General features: G+C 42.2%; 1 protein-coding gene across 1 annotated transcript in view; it reads left to right on the forward strand.

Annotated features, from left to right (window-relative positions):
• The first annotated feature begins 14,524 nt into the window (after positions 1-14,524).
• The window catches only part of RPS6KA5 (ribosomal protein S6 kinase A5), a 193,420-nt gene continuing 187,313 nt past the window's right edge, over positions 14,525-20,631 (forward strand). Inside the window, exon 1 of the mRNA XM_081830060.1 lies at positions 14,525-14,876. Coding sequence (XP_081686186.1) covers positions 14,777-14,876 — 100 coding nt within the window. The 5' untranslated portion in view covers positions 14,525-14,776. The remainder of the gene's footprint in view (positions 14,877-20,631) is intronic.

Genomic DNA, 20,631 nt, shown 5'->3' on the forward strand with positions numbered 1-20,631 from the left:
TTTTTTTTTTTTAAAGATTTTATTTATTTATTTGAGAGAGAGAATGAGATAGAGAGAGCATGAGAGGGGGTAGGGTCAGAGGGAGAAGCAGACTCCCTGCTGAGCAGGGAGCCCGATGCGGGACTCGATCCTGGGACTCCAGGATCATGACCTGAGCCGAAGGCAGTTGCTTAACCAACTGAGCCACCCAGGCACCCTGTTTTATTTAACCATTGTCTTATTGTGAAGCAAATATGTTGTTTTCAAATGGTTTGCTCTTGTAAAAATTGCTTCAGTGAACATATTCGTGCCTGAATCTTTGTTTCATTCAATATGAAATATACACAATAAAGATGAAACTGAATGACAGAGCAGATACTGTTTGAGTCTTGGTCATAATCTCCCAACCAAAAGAAATTTAGAAGTCCCTGCTCTCCTGATGGCTGGGTTGACTTAGAACTCAGTGTGGCCACACCACAATTCTCTGTCCGTTTCCCAAAGACTGTAAATGTAAAAGGGATTCTTTGGGAGGAAGGAGACCAGCACATAAACAGAGTTCTTGAAAACTTAAGGAGGATCCACGTGTTCTAGAAATGCTCTTTGCACGTCGTCATTTGGATATGGAGAGTCAGCGTATTCCAAGGACTTCCGATGACAGGCTCACTTTCTTTTCCAAAGTATCTTGTTATTTCAAGTGTCTTGTTATTTAAAGAAGTTTAATTGAATAAAATAAACTGCAGTCCATTGCATCAGATGGGATGACATCAACCCTGAAATGACTGGAAATTTCGTCGCTGAGTAACCTTGGGATATTTCTGAGATTTGTTTCCTGCCCCCACCTGGTACAATCCAAATGCATGCTTTATTTCTCCAGCAGAGGTGAGAGTCTGTTTGCAATCACAATACCGCCACTTTGCACATTATCTCAGTTGATTCTCGGAACAATACTCTGAAGTACAAACAGCTATTTTTATTATCTCAGTTTAATAGTGGCAGAAGCTCAATGATGTTAAAATGTTTCTGGTCCATTTCCCAGTTTCCAGGCAGGCCTCTGGCTAAAAACCGCCCCTTGTCACCAGAGTATGCAAACTGAGCGGAGCAGCTACTCAAGCACTAAATCACTCCTGGGGTTTCTTTTTATTTTATTTTATTTTATTTGTTTGTTTAGAAAGAGAGTGCAAGCAGGGGGAGGGGCAGAGGGAGAGAGAATCTCAAGCAGACTCCTCGTCGAGTGCGGAGTCCAACATGGGGCTCAATCTCAAGACCCCGACATCATCACCTGAGCTGAAACCAAGAGTCTAACACTCAACTGACTGTGCCACCCAGGTGCCCCAGAGCTTCACTCTTAATTAAGAATGGACAACGAAGAATCTCCAGATACTTCAGGAAAAGACTCCATAATAAAAGAGAGAAACTAAAATAATCAGAAAAAAAATGGGTGTTAGCCGAAACTACTGTGGTCCTTATTTCACAGGACATGTAAATCAAACCATCACACTGTATGCCTTAAACTTATACAGTGATTATTTCTCAATAAAACCGGAACAAAAGTAAAAGTAAACAGGAAAAACACAACAACCTTGGAGGAAACAATTATTGGAGGAAAAGAACCCAAATCAAAGCAAACTGAACTAAAAATCTCTAATTAATATATTCAGAAAGACTCATGAAGCTATTCATCCATAAAAGAAGAACAGAATGCTATGACAAAGAACAAACAAGACGAGTTCCTATAAATTAAAAATATGCCTATTAAAGTTATAAAAGAATCAGTAGAGAGTGTGAACGTTAAATTATGGTACTCTCTCTGAAAGTAGAACCAAAAGACAGAGATTTTTTAAAAAGGTAAGAGGGGCACCTGGGTGGCTCAGTAGGGTAAACGTCTGCCTTCGGCTCAGGTCATCATCCCGGGGTCCTGGGCTCGAGCCCCATGTCTGGCTCCCTGCTCAGCAGAGAACCTTCTCCCTCTCCCTTGGCCCCTCCTCCCTGCTCATGCTTTCTCTCTCTCATTCTCTCTAATAAATAAATAAATAAAATCTTTAAAGAATTATAAATAGGCAAGAAAGAAGACATATAAAATAAATACAGGAGGTCCAATATCCAATTAATAGTAGATTCAGAAAGAGAGAGCAGAGAAAACCAAGGAAGAGGACAGTAGCAAAGAAACATGACAGAGTAATTTTTCAGCACTGAAGCCCATACATCTTTAGACAGAAAAGGCCCACTGATTGGTAAACACAGAGTTTGAAAAAAAAAAGATCCACTTAGTCACATAATCTGATTTTAAACATCAAAGTTAAAGAGAACAATGGAAGCTTCCCCCAAAATAAAAAGTTCATCTACAAAGGAGTGAAAGTAAAACAGATATCTCATGGGCAACCCTGGATACTAGAAGGCAAAGTGTAATGCCTTCAGTATTCTATAGGAAAATGATTTTCAACCTCTAATGTCATACTCAGCCAAACTATCATCCAAGTATGAATGCAGAATAAAGATCTTTGGGGACAAACAGGAATCAGAAAATTGACTTCTTGCACACCATTTCTTAGGAAGATACATGAAAATGTGCTGCAGCAAAACAAAGGCATAATCTAAGAAGTAGGAAGATGTGGATCTTGGAAAGTCTGGAATTGACCCAGGAAAACCATCAAGGGAAATTCCATCATGTCAGCCATACAGCAGGAGGATGGTGGGCCTCAGACGGGAGGGTTTAAAAACTCCACAGAATACCTGATTGGATGAAGAAGCTGGGGGAATACAGAGCAGTAATAAAGGAAAATGCCACAAGATAAAGACAAATGGAAAATCCAAAGGAACAAAAAGTTGTACCATGGAAAGAAGAGCAATCTTCATGAACATTTTGCCTCTTCAGAACACAATATTTAAAAAGCCACAACAATGTAAATGCTGTATAAATGATTTTCATTTTTTATGATCAGTTTATGGGAGAGTTAGCTATCAAGAAGATAATGTAAATATTCTTCATCCTTAAAATTGTATATGGCAGAGATTGAGAGGTAGACACAAACGAGAAGTGTAGCGTTACCTTCATCTTTTTTGTGAGCAGTCAGGAGATAACTGCCCTTAGTTGATGGAATAAGAAATCAAAGTATATTAATGTAACACAGGAAACCTATAAAAAACAAAATTATGTAACCTTATAAAGAGGAGAGAGGGTGTTGGTGAAAATGCATTAAATCCTCATTTATCATGTAAGGAGGAAACTAGATAAGGTATAAAACAAATCAAGCAATAGTGATAAAAGCAAATTACTTAAAGCTATAGAGGGGACACCAGAAGAAATACCTAAAAGAGATAAAAATGATTGTTTCTGAGGACTGGGAGAAAGAGGAGGTGGGGCAGAAATATGTTCACTATGCTTGTGTATTCGGTCCTGCGCCATGTTGCTGTCCTATTCACCACTCACCCATTCCCACCCTGTCTCCTTCATCTCTAGCTTTCTGGCCCTATCTTGTCTCTTTGTTCATTTAGAACCTTTGTTTGTTTGATTGGTTGGTTGGTTGGTTGGTTGGTTTAAAAAGTCAACTAGTACAAAAGGCATAACCTGACTCCAAGTCTCCACGAACATCTGATCCCCAACTAGAGTCTTCCAGCTGTCAACACAAAATGGTCCATTTTTTCACAGAGTATGTGGGAACATCTGGGGATGTTCTGAGCTCTGCAGATAGAGGAATAAGGACCTGCAAAGGGTGAGGATGGCACAGGCAAGATGAGGTAATGCTGATGATGATGATTCCGATTCTGTGTGTCTGGCATGAAGAAAAAAATGTTTACTACCTTTTTTTAGTTTTCTATGCTGTGTAACAAATGACCACAACCTTAAGCAGCTTAAAACAACATCCATTTAGTATTTCACAGCTCTGTAGGTCAGAACTTGCCAGATCAAATGGGGTCCCTGCTTAGGGTTTCCCAAAGTTGCAGCTGAGGTGTAGGCCAGGTGGGGCTCCTATCTGGGGGCGCTGGCAAAGAATCTACTTCCTAGTTTATTCAGGGCAGTGGCTGAATTTAGGTCCTTGTGGTAGGGCCGAGGGCCTTGTTTTCTTGTTGGTTTTTGACAAAGGGTTGCTCTTAGCTCCTAGAGGCTGCTCTCAGGTCCTTTCTATGGGGCCCCCTTCATTTTAAAGCCAGCACCAGAATATCTCTCTTGAATGGGAGACTTTTTACACTTCTAATCTCTGTGACTTTGGCTGCCAGCTAGAGAAAACTCTCAGCTTTTCAAGTGCTCACATGATTAGGTTGGGCCCCCCCAGATCATCCCAATCTTAAAATCAACTAATTAGTAACTTTAATGACATCTATAATGACCTTTTGCTGTAGAACATGACATAATTACAGGAGCAACACCCGAGGACAAAGGTCACAGGGGCCATTTTATCATTCTACCACACTACTCTGAAAATGACTGTTATTTTTATATATGATGTACTTTATGATAAAAATAACATAGAAAAGTACAAAGAGGAAGTTTAAAAAAAAAACATGCCCCACATCTCACCAGAAATAGCCATCAACATTTGGAATGTATCATCTCAACAGGTCCTTGTGCATACAACCCCAACAAAAAGATCAATATACAGCAGTGGGATTTTACTTTGCAAATGACTTTTATTTTTTATTTTATTTTATTTTTTTAGATTTTATTTATCTATTTCACAGAGAGACACAGCAAGAGAGGGAACACAAGCAGGGGGAGTGGGACTCGATCCCAGGACCCTGGGATCGTGACCTGAGCTGAAGGCAGACGCTTAATGACTGAGCCACCCAGGCACCCCAGACTTTTATTTTTTTTACAGATTTTATTTTTAAGTAATCTCTACAACCAACGTGTGTAATCTCGAACTCACAGCCCTGAGATCAAGAGTCACACGCTCTACCAACTGAGCCAGCCAGGTGCCCCTGCAAATTACTTTTAAGTAAAATGATCAAAATTAATCTTACAGAAAAAGAAACAGAAGTAAAACAGAAGTTGCTGAACTTGAGCTAAATGTTTCTATACCACAAAAAATCTTACGAGATCCCCTTTAAAGATAAGAAAAGCTAATATAAAAATCATCAAGAAGTTGGAATCATGCTTGCTTAAAAAAGCTGTAGTGATTATTTCCCTGCTGTTAAAGATGAGTAAATGTACATCCTTCCAGGTCCTCCCACTGCAACTTTTCCCTCACTTCCCAATTTTTGTTAGGTATATAATTATTTTTAAAGTGTAAGTGTTTGCAGGATTTACATCTTGTTCTTTTTTTTTTTTTTAAAGATTTTATTTATTTATTTGAGAGAGAGAATGAGATAGAGAGAGCATGGGGGGGGAGGGTCAGAGGGAGAAGCAGACTCCCTGCCGAGCAGGGAGCCCGATGCGGGACTCGATCCCAGGACTCCAGGATCATGACCTGAGCCGAAGGCAGTCGCTTAACCAACTGAGCCACCCAGGCGCCCACATCTTGTTCTTTAACCATAAATTCCACAGCTGTTTAGTCTTAATTCTGTATTTAAAACAATTCAGAACTCATCTTCGGTACTTTTTAAAAAAAAATCCTTCATTCTCCTCTTGATTTCTTTTGGTTCATCCCTTGGTTGACTGGATTTCACTAAAAAGGACGTTTTTCAAGAATGTGGCAACCCTGAGTTCTTTCATGTTCGAGAATGACTGCCAATAGCCTTTATACTTAATAGACAACTTGGCAGTATATAAAATTCATGAATCACATCTTCATGCCCCTAACGTTTTTAGAGCTTGCTTTATTGTCATTTAATATTAGGTGCGGCTTTTGATTTTTTTAATCTGGTATATTTTATTATTGATCACTCTGAACAAATTTTACCTTGACACAGTGCGTGCTTTCTGCCTGCTGACTCAATCTTCATTTCAGTTAAGTTCCTTCTGTTCCATGTGTTCCAGGTGCTACTTCAGGCATGACAGTTGCTCATTCATGTACTAGGTCTCCATTGTTTATTTTCCATAGCTATTACATTTTTATAATTTTTAATATTTCTTTATTATTTTCCATATTGTTCCATTATGTTTTTTACTTGTGTTCATTCTATTTTTGGTTGATTTTTTTAAAGGATTTTATTTATGTATTTACTTATTTAGAGAGAGAGTGTGCACAAGCGGGGGAGAGGCAGAGGGAGAGAGAGAATCCCAAGCAGATTCCGAGCTGAGCGCAGAGCCCGACGTGGGGCTTTGTTCCATGACCCTGAGATCATGACCTGAGCCAGAATCAAGAGTTGGATGGTTCAGCCGACTGAACCATCCAGGAGCCCCCATATTTGGTTGATTCCAAAGTGGCTTTCCTCTCTTTACTTTCTTGAGCTCTGCCACTCAGTTTCATCATCTTTTGTTGCTATATAATTCTTTATTTGTACCCCTGAACCTCCTCTTTGAGATTTTTTTCTGTAATTTTGTAATTTCCCCACTGAGATGGGGCATTCTTCTTCTTCCTCTTCTTTTTTTAACATTTTTAAATTTACTTTAGTGGGGGAGAGGCAGAGGGAGAAGGAGACTCTCAAGCAGACTCCATGCTGAGTGCGGAGCCCGATGCAGGGCTCGATCCCATGACCCTGAGATCATGACCTGAGCTGAAACCAAGAGTCGGACGTTTAACTGACTGCCACCCAGGTGCCCCAGGGCATTCTCTGTTAAAGAATTACATGGAAGGGGTGGAAGAAGAATGTTGAGGTACTTGGCAGCTTTCTTTGGTGTGTTTCCAAATCTGTTAATTTCTTCTCCATGAGAGAAAGTCTCTTGGATTCTCAGGTTTGGGCCTGGAAGAGGCCCCCAGCACAGCCCTCTCTGTCTAAACCTCTCTGGGTTATAATCTAGCAATTACCTCTCCATCTCTTACCCTATCACCTCCAGAAGACTCCTTTGGCGAAGAGGCCAGGTCACAGACAATAGAAAAAAAATGAGCATCTGCCTGGTTTCTCCTTGGCATTGACCTTCCCTGCTGTCATCCTAGTTCTTTGCTACAACACTACCTGTTTCTCCTGTGAGGTCCTTGGATCTTGTTACTCAGATCTAAATTTCAGTTATTTGGGTACTGTTTCGACAATTTTTGCTTCATCTGCATATCACCTCTATTATAATCAAGGTTCTTCTTTGAATCAATTCCTAATTTTTACTTATTTAAAAAGGGGGCATATCACTATCAGAAATGAAAAGCCAGGGGCGCCTGGGTGGCTCAGTCGTTAAGCATCTGCCTTCAGCTCAGGTCATGATCCCGGGGTCCTGGGATCGAGCCCCGCATCGGGCTCCCTGCTCAGCGGGGAGTCTGCTTCTTCCTTTTCCTCTGCCCCTCCCCCTGCTTGTGCTCTCTCTCAAATAAATAAATAAAATCTTAAAAAAAAAAAAGAAATGAAAAGTCAGTACCGTTTGTGACAAATAGGAGGTAACTATGAAATGCAACTAAAACAACACGATGCTGGTATGTTTTAGCCAGACACGGGTGTCTGTGGGAAGCCGAGTCTGAGGGCCATATATTCCTGGTTAGAAAGAGAAATTACTACAAACTAGAAATAAGTTAAAGACTATCGGCACCAAACCAAGACTTTCTTTTCTAAATGAATCACTTTTTCATTATGTTATTTGATGTAATTAAATGACTGTCCGTGTGCCACCTAAACTTGTTTCCTGTTTCCCCAGTCATACAAGGCCCCCTGGCCTTTGAGAAACCCCACTCTAATTCAAGGATCAGTGACTCAGTCCCTTGGGCCTGTGAAACCAGCTTCGAAGAAAAGGTGTTTCCTGCTCAAGGCTGGAGGCAGTGTAGGTTGGCTCTCAGCATTTCACCAATTTCAGTCCCGATTTTACAATATTTGGCAGGCAAACTTCATGGCTTGTGGTTTGAGGTTTTGAGTTTCCTTGTTTCATTAAAAAATGGGGCTTTTTCTGTGTTTTCACTTTGTTTTGTTTTTTGTGGCTTCCAGCAGGCTTTGAGGGTGGAGGCAGTGCTGGGGAGGTGGGGGGTAAAAATATCTTGACTACCACTGGATACGTCTGTGAGGTGCATTCCTCTGAAGTCGCTCCTGCTGTGCACCAGTTGGCACAGGTCCACAAACCAGAGCTCAGACCAGATCTTCCAGCTCAGCCCAGCACTCCACGTCTGCCACATTCCAGGATTTCTAAGCTCCCATCTGGGATGCCAGAAGGTAGAGTGCCAAACTGTCTTGATGCTGCTGCCCCCTCACCGAACTTTCTTGCCGTTTGCGGACTCCAGGTGTGTGTGCCTTCCCAACATCCCTGCTGACAACAGTGGCCATATGTCAACTTCAGCAGTGGATGGGTGTCTCCCGAGAGTATGAACCTTACACCCCCTAACTGTCGGTCTCTGTATCCTGCAGCGAGTCCCTTACAAGTTACTGGATCTCTAGCGCACAGAGAAGGTTCTGACCAGGTCAAAAACAGACTCAAGATGTTGATCATGTCACTTTTGACTTTTTTGAAAGAAGTTCTTTCTTCTCTGAGTGTATATCTGAGTGTTTTGATAGAGTCAGTTGGGGGGGGGGTAAGACGTGGTAAGTCTCTGGTGTTCCCTAAATCTTATAAATCCAAAGGTGAGGAGCTTCTTGCTCACACTGCATGAATAATGAGGTCACTAAGCCCTAATGGCTCACACCAAGTAAGGTTCTTCCCAACTTTGCTTCCACCCTTCCTCCCCACCACGCTAAGGACAAGGGAGCTTCCCAACTTTGCTTCCACCCTTCCCCTGCATGCTAAGGACAAGGGAGGCCAGGGCATGGTGCCACAGACACAGGCCGACAAGATAAAGGGGTAAGCAGGGGCCCCATTCTGGCACCAGGAACCAGCAAGCCTGGCGAAAGGCAGTTTCTAAGGGGAACAAACATATTTTCAAGCTTTTTCTCTATGACTCTTCTGGGCCTTAGCAGAAACGGATGTTCTCCTGGACACCTTCCCTTTCCCAGCCTCTTCACAAACAGGTCTGCCCCTACTACTTGTCCATCTCTCAGGGTTAGAGGGAACAGTGATGTTTTCCTTAATTCCAGCAGCTACATCCAGACCTTCATTAACCATCTCATGTGCCTTCAACAACTTTTCCTCCTTGGATTCCAAGCCATCCTCTCTGTCACTGTCAGCTAAGCCCCTCCCACCCATTTTATTTGGTGTGTTCAACCACTGATTTGTCATTTTTCTTCCTACACTATCTAGTACCATCACTACCTATGAACAGTTGTTATTGTTTCAAAACTCCAGCATGCTCTTATTTACCTCCCTCTACTCTAATGGTCGTGCATTAGAGTTGTACATTACAAAATTGGTTCTACCTAACAATCACTTGAGGAACTTTAAAAAACATCCCAAAGTTTAGGCCTATTCTAGAAGCTTGGATACTGAGATGAGATGACCAAGTTATCCCCAAGTCTACAAGGTAATCCCTGCCCACTTCCAGCCCCTCCTCCCTCTCACGTACTTTCCCAATACTTACTAATTACAATGGGAAAAATAACACCTTTAGAGTAATCTGGCAAATGCCACCTTAACCAAATGTTCAAGGATAACATCACAAGTAATGAGAATATAAACTTCTTGTACCCCTGATATGGTGAATTGACAACAAGCACATCACCTCTGTTACTCTTGCCAAAAATGCGTTACTTCAAATTTAATCATAACAAAACATCAGACAAACTCAAATCAAAGGGCATTCTTCAAAATACTTGACCAGTGCTTTTCAAAAGAGTTAAGGTCATGAAAGACAAGGAAAGACCAAGGAACTGCCAAGGACTGGAGGAAACTAAGGAGCCATGACAACTACATGTAATGGAGGATCCTGAATTGGATACGGGCACAGAGAAAGGACATAGTTGTGTTCCAATAAAACTTTATTTATGGACATTGAAATTTAAATTTCACATAATTTTCATGTGCCATGGAATATTCTTCTCTTAATTCTTTCCCAACCATTAAAAAAATTAAATCATTTTTTATGGAAAAAGTTGTGAAATCAGTAGAATCTACGATTTAGTAATGTTGTACCAATATTAATTTCTCAGCATTATTGATTGAACTGTGGTGTGTGACATTAACATTAGAGGAAGCTAAGTGGAGGGTATGTGGAAACTCTGTATTGTTTTTACAACTCTTCTGAAATTTAAAAATTTTTTTGAAAATAAAAAGGAAAAAAAAACACAACAAAAAACCTCTCTGGGCCCCTCCAGCTAAGGCCTTCCTTCTCTATTTTCCTTCAGGGGAAAATTCCTTGAAAAATATGTCCACACACACTATTTCTACCCCTCCACCTCCCATTTGCTCTACCAAAACCACTCTGGACACTGTCACCAATGGCACCCAAGTTGGCAAATTCACGGGATCTTTCCAGACCTCATCTTATGTGACCTTGCAGGGCATGTGACTCAGCTGACCACTACCTACTTCTTGAAACACTTCAGCTTCCAAAACACAAAACTCTGTGGGTTTTCTTCCTATACCTGCAGCTTTACCTTCTCATTCCAACATCTCAATGTTGAAATTCCTTAGCTTCAGTCCTTGGGTCTTCTTTTCTTCCTTCTATACATTTTTGCCCCAGGCAATCTTATTCATATCTCTGGCCTCAAATACCATCTATCTGCCAGCGATTCCTAGATGTATATCTCTATGTTAGACCTCTCTGCAGAGCTCCAGACTCGTATATCCACATAGCTACTTAATATTGGCTTGGATGTCCCAAAATCTTCACTCTGATAATATGCTCTTCCTTTGACTTACCCCTCTCATTAAATGATACCACCATCCTCTTCCATCCACCTAGTTGCTCATGCTAAAAAACTTCAGTGTCATTTCAGGTGCCCCCTTTTCCTCACCCAGCAAATCCAATCCTTTATGATGCCCAAAATACATATCCAGAAACATTCCACTCCTTACCATATCTACTGCAGTCACTGCCATCTTTTGCCCATACTACAGTGATAACCTCCCAACTGATCTCCCTGTATCCTCTCTTGCTTCCTCTAGCCTAAGCTCCAAACACTAACTGCAGTGGCCTTTTGAAAATAATATTCCATTATATCATTCTCCTGTTTATATTCCTTCCATTGCTTCAGACTTCACACAGGAAAAACTCCAAAAATATTAATAAGGCCTTCCATACACTTCATGATTGTGTCTCTGCCTCCCTCCCTGACCTCACCTCTTGCTCACTGTGTTATGGCCCCACGGGCTTTCTCTCAACCCCTAACATACATAGACACTTTGCCTGCCTCAGGACTTGGCATCTGCATCTTCCTAAAATTTTCTCCCCCACCCTTCCTCCTCCAATAATTCCCTTGTGAAATAGGGTAGGCTAGATTTTTCTTTGGTAGCAAACAACCCCAACATCTTGGTAGCTTATACCTGAGGTTTATTTATTGTTTACATCACAGTATGATGTAGGTCAGGGTGGCTCTTCTTCCGGTGGCACCCCCATATTCAAAACATGGCCTTTGTAGTCGCTGTGGGAAGAGAAGAAAGGGTAAGTGACTATGCAGGGGGTTCTCTGGCCAGGCCTGGAAATGGCTCATACCATGTCTGCCCACACCCCATTGGCCAGATCACAGTCACATGACCCTCACCTAACTGCAAAGGGGGAAAAAAAGTAGTTTTCCTGTGTGTCCAGGAAGAGGAAATGAGATTGGTGAGCAGCAGACCAGTTCCTGCCACATCCTGGTTAAAACCTACTCATCTTTAAAGAATCAGCTTAAATAATACTTCCTTATTAAGGCCTTCAGGTTCCTCCAACCTAAATCAGCCCTCCCAATTATATTTTATTGTAGCAGCCTTTTGTTTTCCTTTACAACATGATCACTACGGAAAATTTATGTTTCTTTATGTGATTACTTAATATTTATTTCCATTTCTAGACTGTAGGCTCTATGAGAGCAAGGATTATATCTGTTTTGCTTCCACTGTGTTGCTAGTGTCTTTCACAATACTTGCTATATAGGTGGTGCAAAAGTTGTTGAGTGAACAAATGAACAATTGCATGCAGTCATTCCCTGGTTCCAAATAGCACACTACTTATGCAGGAGAAAAGCAAGTGAGTCGACAGTCATGGTTTAGTGGGATAAATGTTCCAGACAGGTAAGCCTAGGTTGCTCAGGCAACCTGGAGGGGTTGTCAAGCCTTCTCTGCTTTCTCTTCGATGGCAGTCTAATCTAGGAGTCTGCAAACTATGGCCTGCAGGCAAAATCTGGTTACTGCCTGCTTTTTATAGCCCAAGAGCTAAGAATGGCTTTTATATTTTTAAATGGTTGAAAAGAATTACAAGGAGAAGAATATACTTTATTATATGAAAATTATGTGAAATTTAACTGCAATGTCCATAAATAAAGATTTATTGGAACATAGCCATACCCATTAGTTTACTTATTGTCTATGGCTGCTTTCACAGTACAATAGCAGAATTGAGTAGCTGTGAAAGAGACCACTTGGCCTGCAAAGCCTAAAATATTTATTGCTTGATCCTTTACAGAGAGTGTTTGCTGATTTTGACCTAATCCATGCTTAGTTTAAAAGGTCACTTCTATGTGAAATACATCCAAATGCCCATCTTTAATCTTCCCCCTTTCCCATTCTCAGGTCCACTGCCAGAAATTAGGCCCCCATAAATTCTGTGAAAATCAAAAAAAGGAAACCTCACCAAAGTGGAGCCAGGAGGCGAGAAGGGGGAGCCTACATTCCACAGCAATTAGGGGGAAAAATTGGCAATTACCGACTCCAATAGGTGAATAGACAAGAGGAAAGAATCCTCCCTTATAGGCTCCAACAGGGAAAGATGTACATTGCCTCTCCTACATGAAATTGACTACCCATGCAACTCAGCCAATGAGAAACCACCATCCTCCTGAACTCTTGCTTTTCTCCAATGAACTTTCCTTCAAAACAACCCCTGCCAACTTCCTCCTTCTCCATTAAAAAACATTCCTCTCCTTTGATTATTGCAGTTGCCTATAGTTTTTTTTTTTTTTTAAAGATCTTATTTATTTATTTGACAGAGAGAGGCACAGCGAAAGAGGGAACACAAGCAGGGGGAGTGGGAGAGGGAGAAGCAGGCTTCCCGCCGAGCAGGGAGCCCAATGCGGGGTTCGATCCCAGGACCCTGGGATCATGACTTGAGCCAAAGGCAGGCGCTTAACGACTGAGCCACCCAGGCGTCCCAGAGTTGCCTATAGTTTTACCACAGCTTATGCATCCCAAGTTGTAATTCTTTGCTATTCCTGAATAAACTCTTTTTGCTGGTAAAATAAATGGCTATTTTCGTTTCCAGGTTAACAGTTCTATCTTTGCAACAGTATTCTTGCCCTGCTATCTTTCTCCTCTCCTAAGTCCATCCTTCTCACTGTAACTGAAGCTAACTTCCAAAAGAACAGCTTTGATATTGTAACTACTCTTTGGGACTCCCCAACCTGTACTAAATAAAACCTGCACTGTTTAGTATGGTAGTCAATGTTCTCCATTGTCTGACAGCACCTTACCTTTTTAGCTCTCTCTCTTAGGTCATACTTCCATCCAGTCTTATCAATCATTTAACCCACCCTTGCCTTCTCTACCTCTAGGCTGATGCTCACAGTTACCATTTCTGCATGAAATGTCTGCTGCTGATATTTCTCTTACCCATCCTTTAAGTTGGTTATCTCAAATTCCTCCCTGCCCTAGAAGCCTTCCCCAGTTCCCCTACGGAGAATAATTATTGCCATCTATGTCATTCTCTGTTTGTATGAGTTTTTTTTTTCTTCCAAATTCTGCTTTATATTTCCTGTGTATATACAAATTGTTTCTCACGTTTGTATTGAAAGCTGTTTAGGGGCAGGGATTATATTGTATTTTATTAATCTCTGTATCCACTTGGTGCCTTGTATGTATCTTGTACAAAATGGAAATACCTATCCTTTGCAAACGTCCTCATGGCGAGCTGGGATCGTGAATTTTTGCAATGTCTAAGAACTACCTGCACTTACGCACAAATTCCACTTAACTGGTATAGAGCACACTAGCTCAAGTAACACCTTCCTAAGACACGCCGTCTTCCAGCTGGGCATACCTCTGCGGATCGCCCGCTGGGACCCTCAGATATCCGCAAACACGTGTGTGAGATGAGCTTCCCTTCAGGCCCCTCCTCTGTTCCACGGTGATTGGCGGACCAAACATTCCAATCAGTCATCCCCGCCTCTTTCAGCAATAGCCAATCACTGACTCCGAGTCCTCCTGACTACTAGACACTGTTTACTAACAGATCGAAGCTGGGGAATAAGGGGTGTGACCGTTCTGGGGAGGTCAGGGAAGGGAACGTCCTGAATGCGCGTGCGCACCAGCGGAAATGGGCGGGGCAGAATCTCAGTTCTCACCAATCGGAGTGGTAGCGTTTCTCCCTCTCCTGCCTCCCCGCCAAGCAACAACAATTCGAGGAGCGGGGCGGGGCGGCTCCCGAAGCGTCAGAGAGGACTGCCCAATGAGAGCCGGCGTTGACAGATGCGCGCGCCCTGTGCCCAATAAGCGATAGCGGCTAGAATGGCTCCTCTACCTTGCTGACTGTGGGCGGAGCGGCCCGAAGGAGGAGGCGGCGGAGCAGGGGGCGGTTTGGTTGCGCGGTACTAGCGGTGCCCGCCGAAGGGGGAGGAGGCGGAGGAGCGAACCGTGCGGCCAGAGCGGGAAAGAGACTCGTCGCTGCGTCCGAGTTCTGGAGCTGCCGCACCCCGGCTCCTGGGGCTGCGGCGGGACCTCTGAGGGGCCGGGCGTCCGCTGTCTCCCGGATCCCCGCGTAGGACCCCGCGGGATCGGAAAAGGGAGAAGATGGAGGAGGGCGGCAGCGGCGACGGCGCCGCGGGGACCAGCGGGGACGGCGGCGCCGGGGGAGAGCAGCTCCTCACTGTCAAGCACGAGCTGCGGACGGGTGAGCGACCCCGCCCTCTGGCGGCCGGGCCCGGCGCGGGGGCGCGCCCCGAGGGCATGCGGGTGCCCGCGCGGGCCGGGGGCGCGGGGCCGGGCAGTGGGCGCGGGGGGCGGGCCCGGGGCGGGGCCTCGCGGGCGGGGCTGAAGCCGGGGGGTCCCAGGCGGTGGGGGCGCACCCGGGGGGCGCGGACCGAAAGTTTTCCCCAGCCCGGGAATGCGCTGCGGGCGCGGGGCGTTGGGGCCCGCGAAGCGGCGGACAGCTGCCTGTTGGCACTAGTCTCTGAGGATGTCTTCGCGCCCCCTTCCCGCACAGGTGACTGATCTGTCACTGCATTCTGTCCGGGGCGAAAGGTGCGCCTTCCTCCGTGTGGGGTGAACGACGCTTTGTTTTGGAGCCTGACTCGCTTCTCCTCCACTCCTCTGCTTCCCTAGAGGTGGTCCCGGTGGGGGTTTGTGGAACCATCCCCTGAGGTGCCGGGGTCCTGTACGAGCTCAAGGGGTGGCTGTCCCCAGGGCTTTTCATGAGTCCGGACTGTAGTGAGGCAGAGAGGGATCGCGGGCTCAGGGTCTGAGCGCTTTTATTTGCAATTATCATGAAATGCTATACTTGGCCTTGAATTCTTTCAGAGGTCTCTTGAGAAGAAGGCTCTGTAAATGTAAAGCTCTAAGTAAAAGCGATTAAACCAGTCCGCTTAAGCGCTCACGTTCTAATGTTCTAACGTTTTAGATCACTAGAGTTGCTCCAAGCTTTATACTTGTTAGATTACTTTATTCGTTGTGTGGGTCCGAGTTGTTCATTTTGGAAAATGTTTATTTGGACTAATCAGTACAGTTTGGGTTTAGATTTGTGGAGCCCAATCTGGTATGAGAGATATTTTTTCATTTCTGGACAATACATTTTAATACATTTAAAGAGTTCGTTATTACTATTCAATGTTCGTGTGAGCATTTATGAACGTTTATGATTCAGCTTGTTTGGCATATAGAGATCCTCTTTTATTATGTAGACACAGAGCTTATGCAGCAGATTTCAGGTGTATGCCAAGTACACCTTGTTACCATTTTGAACAGATTGTAAAGTTAGATCTGTCACCTGTTCTTTTTGTTTTTATTACTAATGAGATGGCTGGTTAGCATTCCACAGAGTGCCAGTGTGGTGATTTAATTTAAGAGGGTTGTCAAATGCATGTTTACTCATTTCAACATTTTTTTTTTTTGTCGTTGTGAATTTCTTACGTATCTTGAACTAGTTACCCCATAATCTTTTTTTTGAGTTCCTAACATAATCTGTGTGGGTTTGGTTGGTTTGATTTTTCTCTCTTCGTTTAGTAGACAACTTACGTTTTCAAAAGGCCATTAAATCATTTTTTTTTCAGTAAACATTTATTCAGTATTAATATCTGATTTGTGCCAGGCTCAATGTCAGGTGGTCTTTGATATGGAGATTTTGTCTTTTTTAAAAATCTTATGTAACAATTCACTGATTTATATAGGTAGAATTATGCTGTATCACAAAAGCTACTTGAAGTCATATGCTCCTCAGCCACTGACCATGGTGCAACAAGCAGCTTTTTGCTAAATGACCAGAGAGCAACCTACTTGTTATTAGTAGTCAACCAACTGCTCAGTTTCTGGGTTTTGCAAACAATGCTAGTTTTGTAGAAAGCAATGAGGACTGCTTTACTTCTCCTTCCTGGCTAACCATGTGAATCATCACCTTCAAGTTTGCGTTTTAGAAATTTTTCTGATAGATGGTGAGATTATACTGAATTCATTAGTACTGTTAACTGTCAAAGGAAATGAACAGTCATTTTGATTTATTACTGAACATTGGAGCAACTGACTGGATATAGTGGTCAAAAGTACTGTTAAAATATAGCTTGAAAGATTTGCTCATCTTCAGCCAACTGCACTCTTGTCAGCACATGATGTTATAATAGGCACCAAAGTAATTTGATCTGTTGTGGTCCTTTGCTTCTCAAAACGTGGACAAACATTATAGCCATATCAAGTCAGCAGTTGGTGATTGCCCATATGTGCCCAACACTGTATTGTGTGCTCTAGGATGAATGAAAAGCCAATGAAAGCCACATGGAAAGTGTTCCAGGTGTGTAGATTGCATGGCATGGTATACTCGGACATGGAATTGGAAGACTTCATTCTAAATCCTAGCTCTGCCACTTACTTGCTGTGTAGACTTGGGCAAGTCACTTCATTCTTTCAGACTCATACCTCTCGACTACAAAATGTGAGAGTTGAATGCGAGCCTGTTCAAAGAGTGCGAAGCAGTTTGCTTGGCACACGTGAGGCGCTCAGGAGTTGTTGGTTGCATGTAAAGTCTGAAAATCACTCCATGGTGGTACCTTTTCTTAAAGTGTGCAGACTAGCCCCATGTAACTTGGAAAACAAATCACTCATTTGGTGCTTAGCCTATGTCACATTGCTGGCTGTCATCTTTTTCTGTGTATGTCTTGCCTTCTGAAGTAGAACTCCCCATGATCCCTGCTACTGCTTAGCAGCCTATGTGTATATCTTCAGTAACATCTAACACAGTGTAATAATCGGTGTACTTGTCTGTGCTAGACTGTAGGGTTCTTGAGGGCAGACACCATGTCCTTGATCCATTTTCAGCCCCTGGCATATGGTAGGTACTCAGATATTTGTTGCATGAATTCATTGAATTGATGAAAATGCATGACCAAGCAACAAGCAGTGGTTTATCGTGTTTCCCAGTATCTTGTAAATGTTAGGTGGTTGATAAATTGGGGACATTAATTATAAAAACTGAAGAATGAAGAGTAAAGGATTGATCACATCAGTTAAACATATATTTCTTGACACTTTCTGTTTTCTAGACTAAATGGTGCTGATGATACCAAAAATGACTAAGCAAATATCTTGCCCCGTGATAGTAGGGCAGGAAGCCATGTGAGCCAGTAATTAGGATATATTGCTGTAAGTATAATAATAGAGAGATATAGAGTATAAAGGTAGCAAAAAAGAGGTTAGGACTTTTAGTTTTCAAATAATCAAATCTCTCTGTTGAACAACAGCAAAGAGAGAGAGAAAGAGGGGGGTATTATAGGAAGGATATTGGATTATCTTACCCATTCATTTATTTCATAAATATTTCATTATCTCTTAAGTACTGAGTGCTGTTGTACATGGTGGGGTCACAAGACAGATACATTCTTCCACTGGAAGGGCAGGGTTGCATCAGGAATCCTTGGAACCAGAGACATATGTTCTGTACTCCCTCCATCTTGAATCTTTTCTTATTTCCATGTGATGGGCTTCATCCTTCTCCACTGCCATCTACTTTTTCCCACATGGGAAAGAACATGGCTGCTGACAGACCCCAAGTTTTACATCGTACAGCTTTAGGTGTTGGAGAGATACTGCCTTTTCCACAGCTTCAGGTATAGAAATTTCTATCTGGCTTTGGTCAGATGCCTACTTTCAGATTATCAGTTAGGCCAGGGAATGGGATCATGATTTACTAACATGACAGCTACTACAGTGAACATGCGGATGGGGGTGAAACCAAACTCTTAGGAGAGGAAGGGTTGCTGGGAAGACATTTCCTTAGATGTCCTTCATCAGGAGAGAGAGCCTAACACTGAAGAGAGGGTCAAGGAAGGGGTATTAATTATATATTGCTGTGTAACAAATTACCCCAAAACTTAGTGGCTTAAAGCAACATGATTTCTGTGGGTCAGGAATTCAGGAGATGCTTAGCTTGATGGTTCTGACTCAGGATCTCTCGTGAGACTGCAGTCGCCTGAAGATTTACTTGTCTGGGGCTGGAGATTCTCCCCTTCTAGGACAGCTCACTCTCGTGTTGTTGGCAGGATGCTTCATTTCCTTCCATGGGGACCTCTCTATACAGCTGCTTGAATGTCCTCATGACGTGACAGCTGGCTCCGCCAGAACAAGTGATTGGAGAGAAAGAGCAAGGTAGATGCAGCAATGTTTGTTTTTTTATTTTAATTTTTAAAAAAGATTTTGTTTGTTTATTTGGGAGAGAGAGAGAGCATGAGAGGGGAGAGGGTCGGAGGGAGAAGCAGACTCCCCGCTTCTCCAGGATCATGACCTGAGCTGAAGGCAGTCACTTAACCGAGCCACCCAGGCGCCGTGCAGCAATGTTTATTAAGCAGAGTTTTTGAGATATAATTTACATAAAATCCACTTGTTTTAATTGTACAATTTAGTGAATTTTTAGTGTATTTATAGAGTTATACAACCATCACCACAATCTAATTTTAGAGTGTTTCCATCACCCTAAAAAGAAACGTCTTGCCCATTTATATCAGCCACTCCACATTTTCACCACTCATCCCCAGCATTAGGCAACTGCTAGTTCTTTCTGTCTCTGTACATTTGCCTAGGGACATTTCATATAATAGAATTTTACATATGTAGCCTGAACATAGTGTTTTCAAGATTCATCCATGTTACAGCATGTATCTTCACTTCATTTTTTTTAAATTGACAATACTATTCCATTGTATGGATATGCCATATTTTGTTTATCTCATTAGTTGACTGACATTTGGGTTGTTTTCACCTTTTGGCTATTGTGAATAATGCTGCTATGTAAATTTGTGTACAAGTTTCTTGTGTGGATCTATGTTTTTGTTTCTCTTGGGTACATTCCAAGAGTAAAATTACTGGATCACATGGTAAGTCTGTGTTTAACTTTGTAACTTTTCCAAAGTGGCTGTACCCCCAGTCGCAATGTACAAGAGCTCCAGTTTCTCTACATCCTTGTTAACATTCGTTATTATCTTTTTGCTTGTAGCCATCCTAGTGAGTATGAGATGGTATCTCACTGTGGTTTTGATTTGTGTTCCCCTAATGACTAATGACGTTAAGCGTTTTTTTGTGTGCTTATTAGCCATTTGTGTATGTTTGGAGAAATGTCTGTTCAGATCCTTTGCCAATTTTTAATTGGTTAATTTGTCTTTTTATTATTGAAATGTGAATCTTTATGTATTCTACATATAAGTCTCTTACCAGATATGTGACTTGCAAATATTTTCTCCCATAAAGTGAGTTTTTTTGCTTTTTTGTTTCTGTTTTTGTTTTTTTGATGGTATCCTTACAGGCACAAAAGTCTTTAATTTTGATGAAGTCCAGTTTATCTCTTTTCTTTCGTTTCTTGTGCTTTTGGTGTTGTATCTAAGAAATCATTGACTAACCCAACGTTAAGAAGGTTTATGCCTGTTTTCTTCTAAGAGTTTTATGGTCTGAGCTGTTACATTTAGGTTTTTGATCCATTTGTTGAAAGACTATTCTTTCCCCATTTTATTGTCTTGGCACCCTTGACAAAAATCAAATGACCGTAGATATATGGATTTATTTCTAGACTGTCTAGCCTTATGCCAGCACCACACTGTGTTGACTACTGTAACCTTTTAGTAAGTTTTGAAGTTTGGAAGCGTGAGTCCTCCAATCTTATTTTTCTTTTTTCCAAATGGTTTTGGCTATTCTGGGTCTCTTGAATTACCATAGGAATTTTAGGATTAGCTTCTCAGTTTCTGCAAAGAAGCCAACTGGCATTCTGGTAGGGATCACATTGAACCTGTAGGTCAGTTTTGGGACTATTGCCATTTTAGCATATTAAGTCTTCTGATCCAGGAACATGAAATGTTTTTTCATTTACTTAGATCATTTCTTTTAACAACATTTTATAGTTTTCTTTTCTTTTCTTTTTTTTTAAGATTTTATTTATTTATTTGAGAGAGAGAATGTAC

Source organism: Leptonychotes weddellii, chromosome 9, assembly GCF_054177405.1.
Source record: "Leptonychotes weddellii isolate Sample4059 chromosome 9, ASM5417740v2, whole genome shotgun sequence".
NCBI classification, from domain to species: Eukaryota; Metazoa; Chordata; class Mammalia; order Carnivora; family Phocidae; genus Leptonychotes; species Leptonychotes weddellii.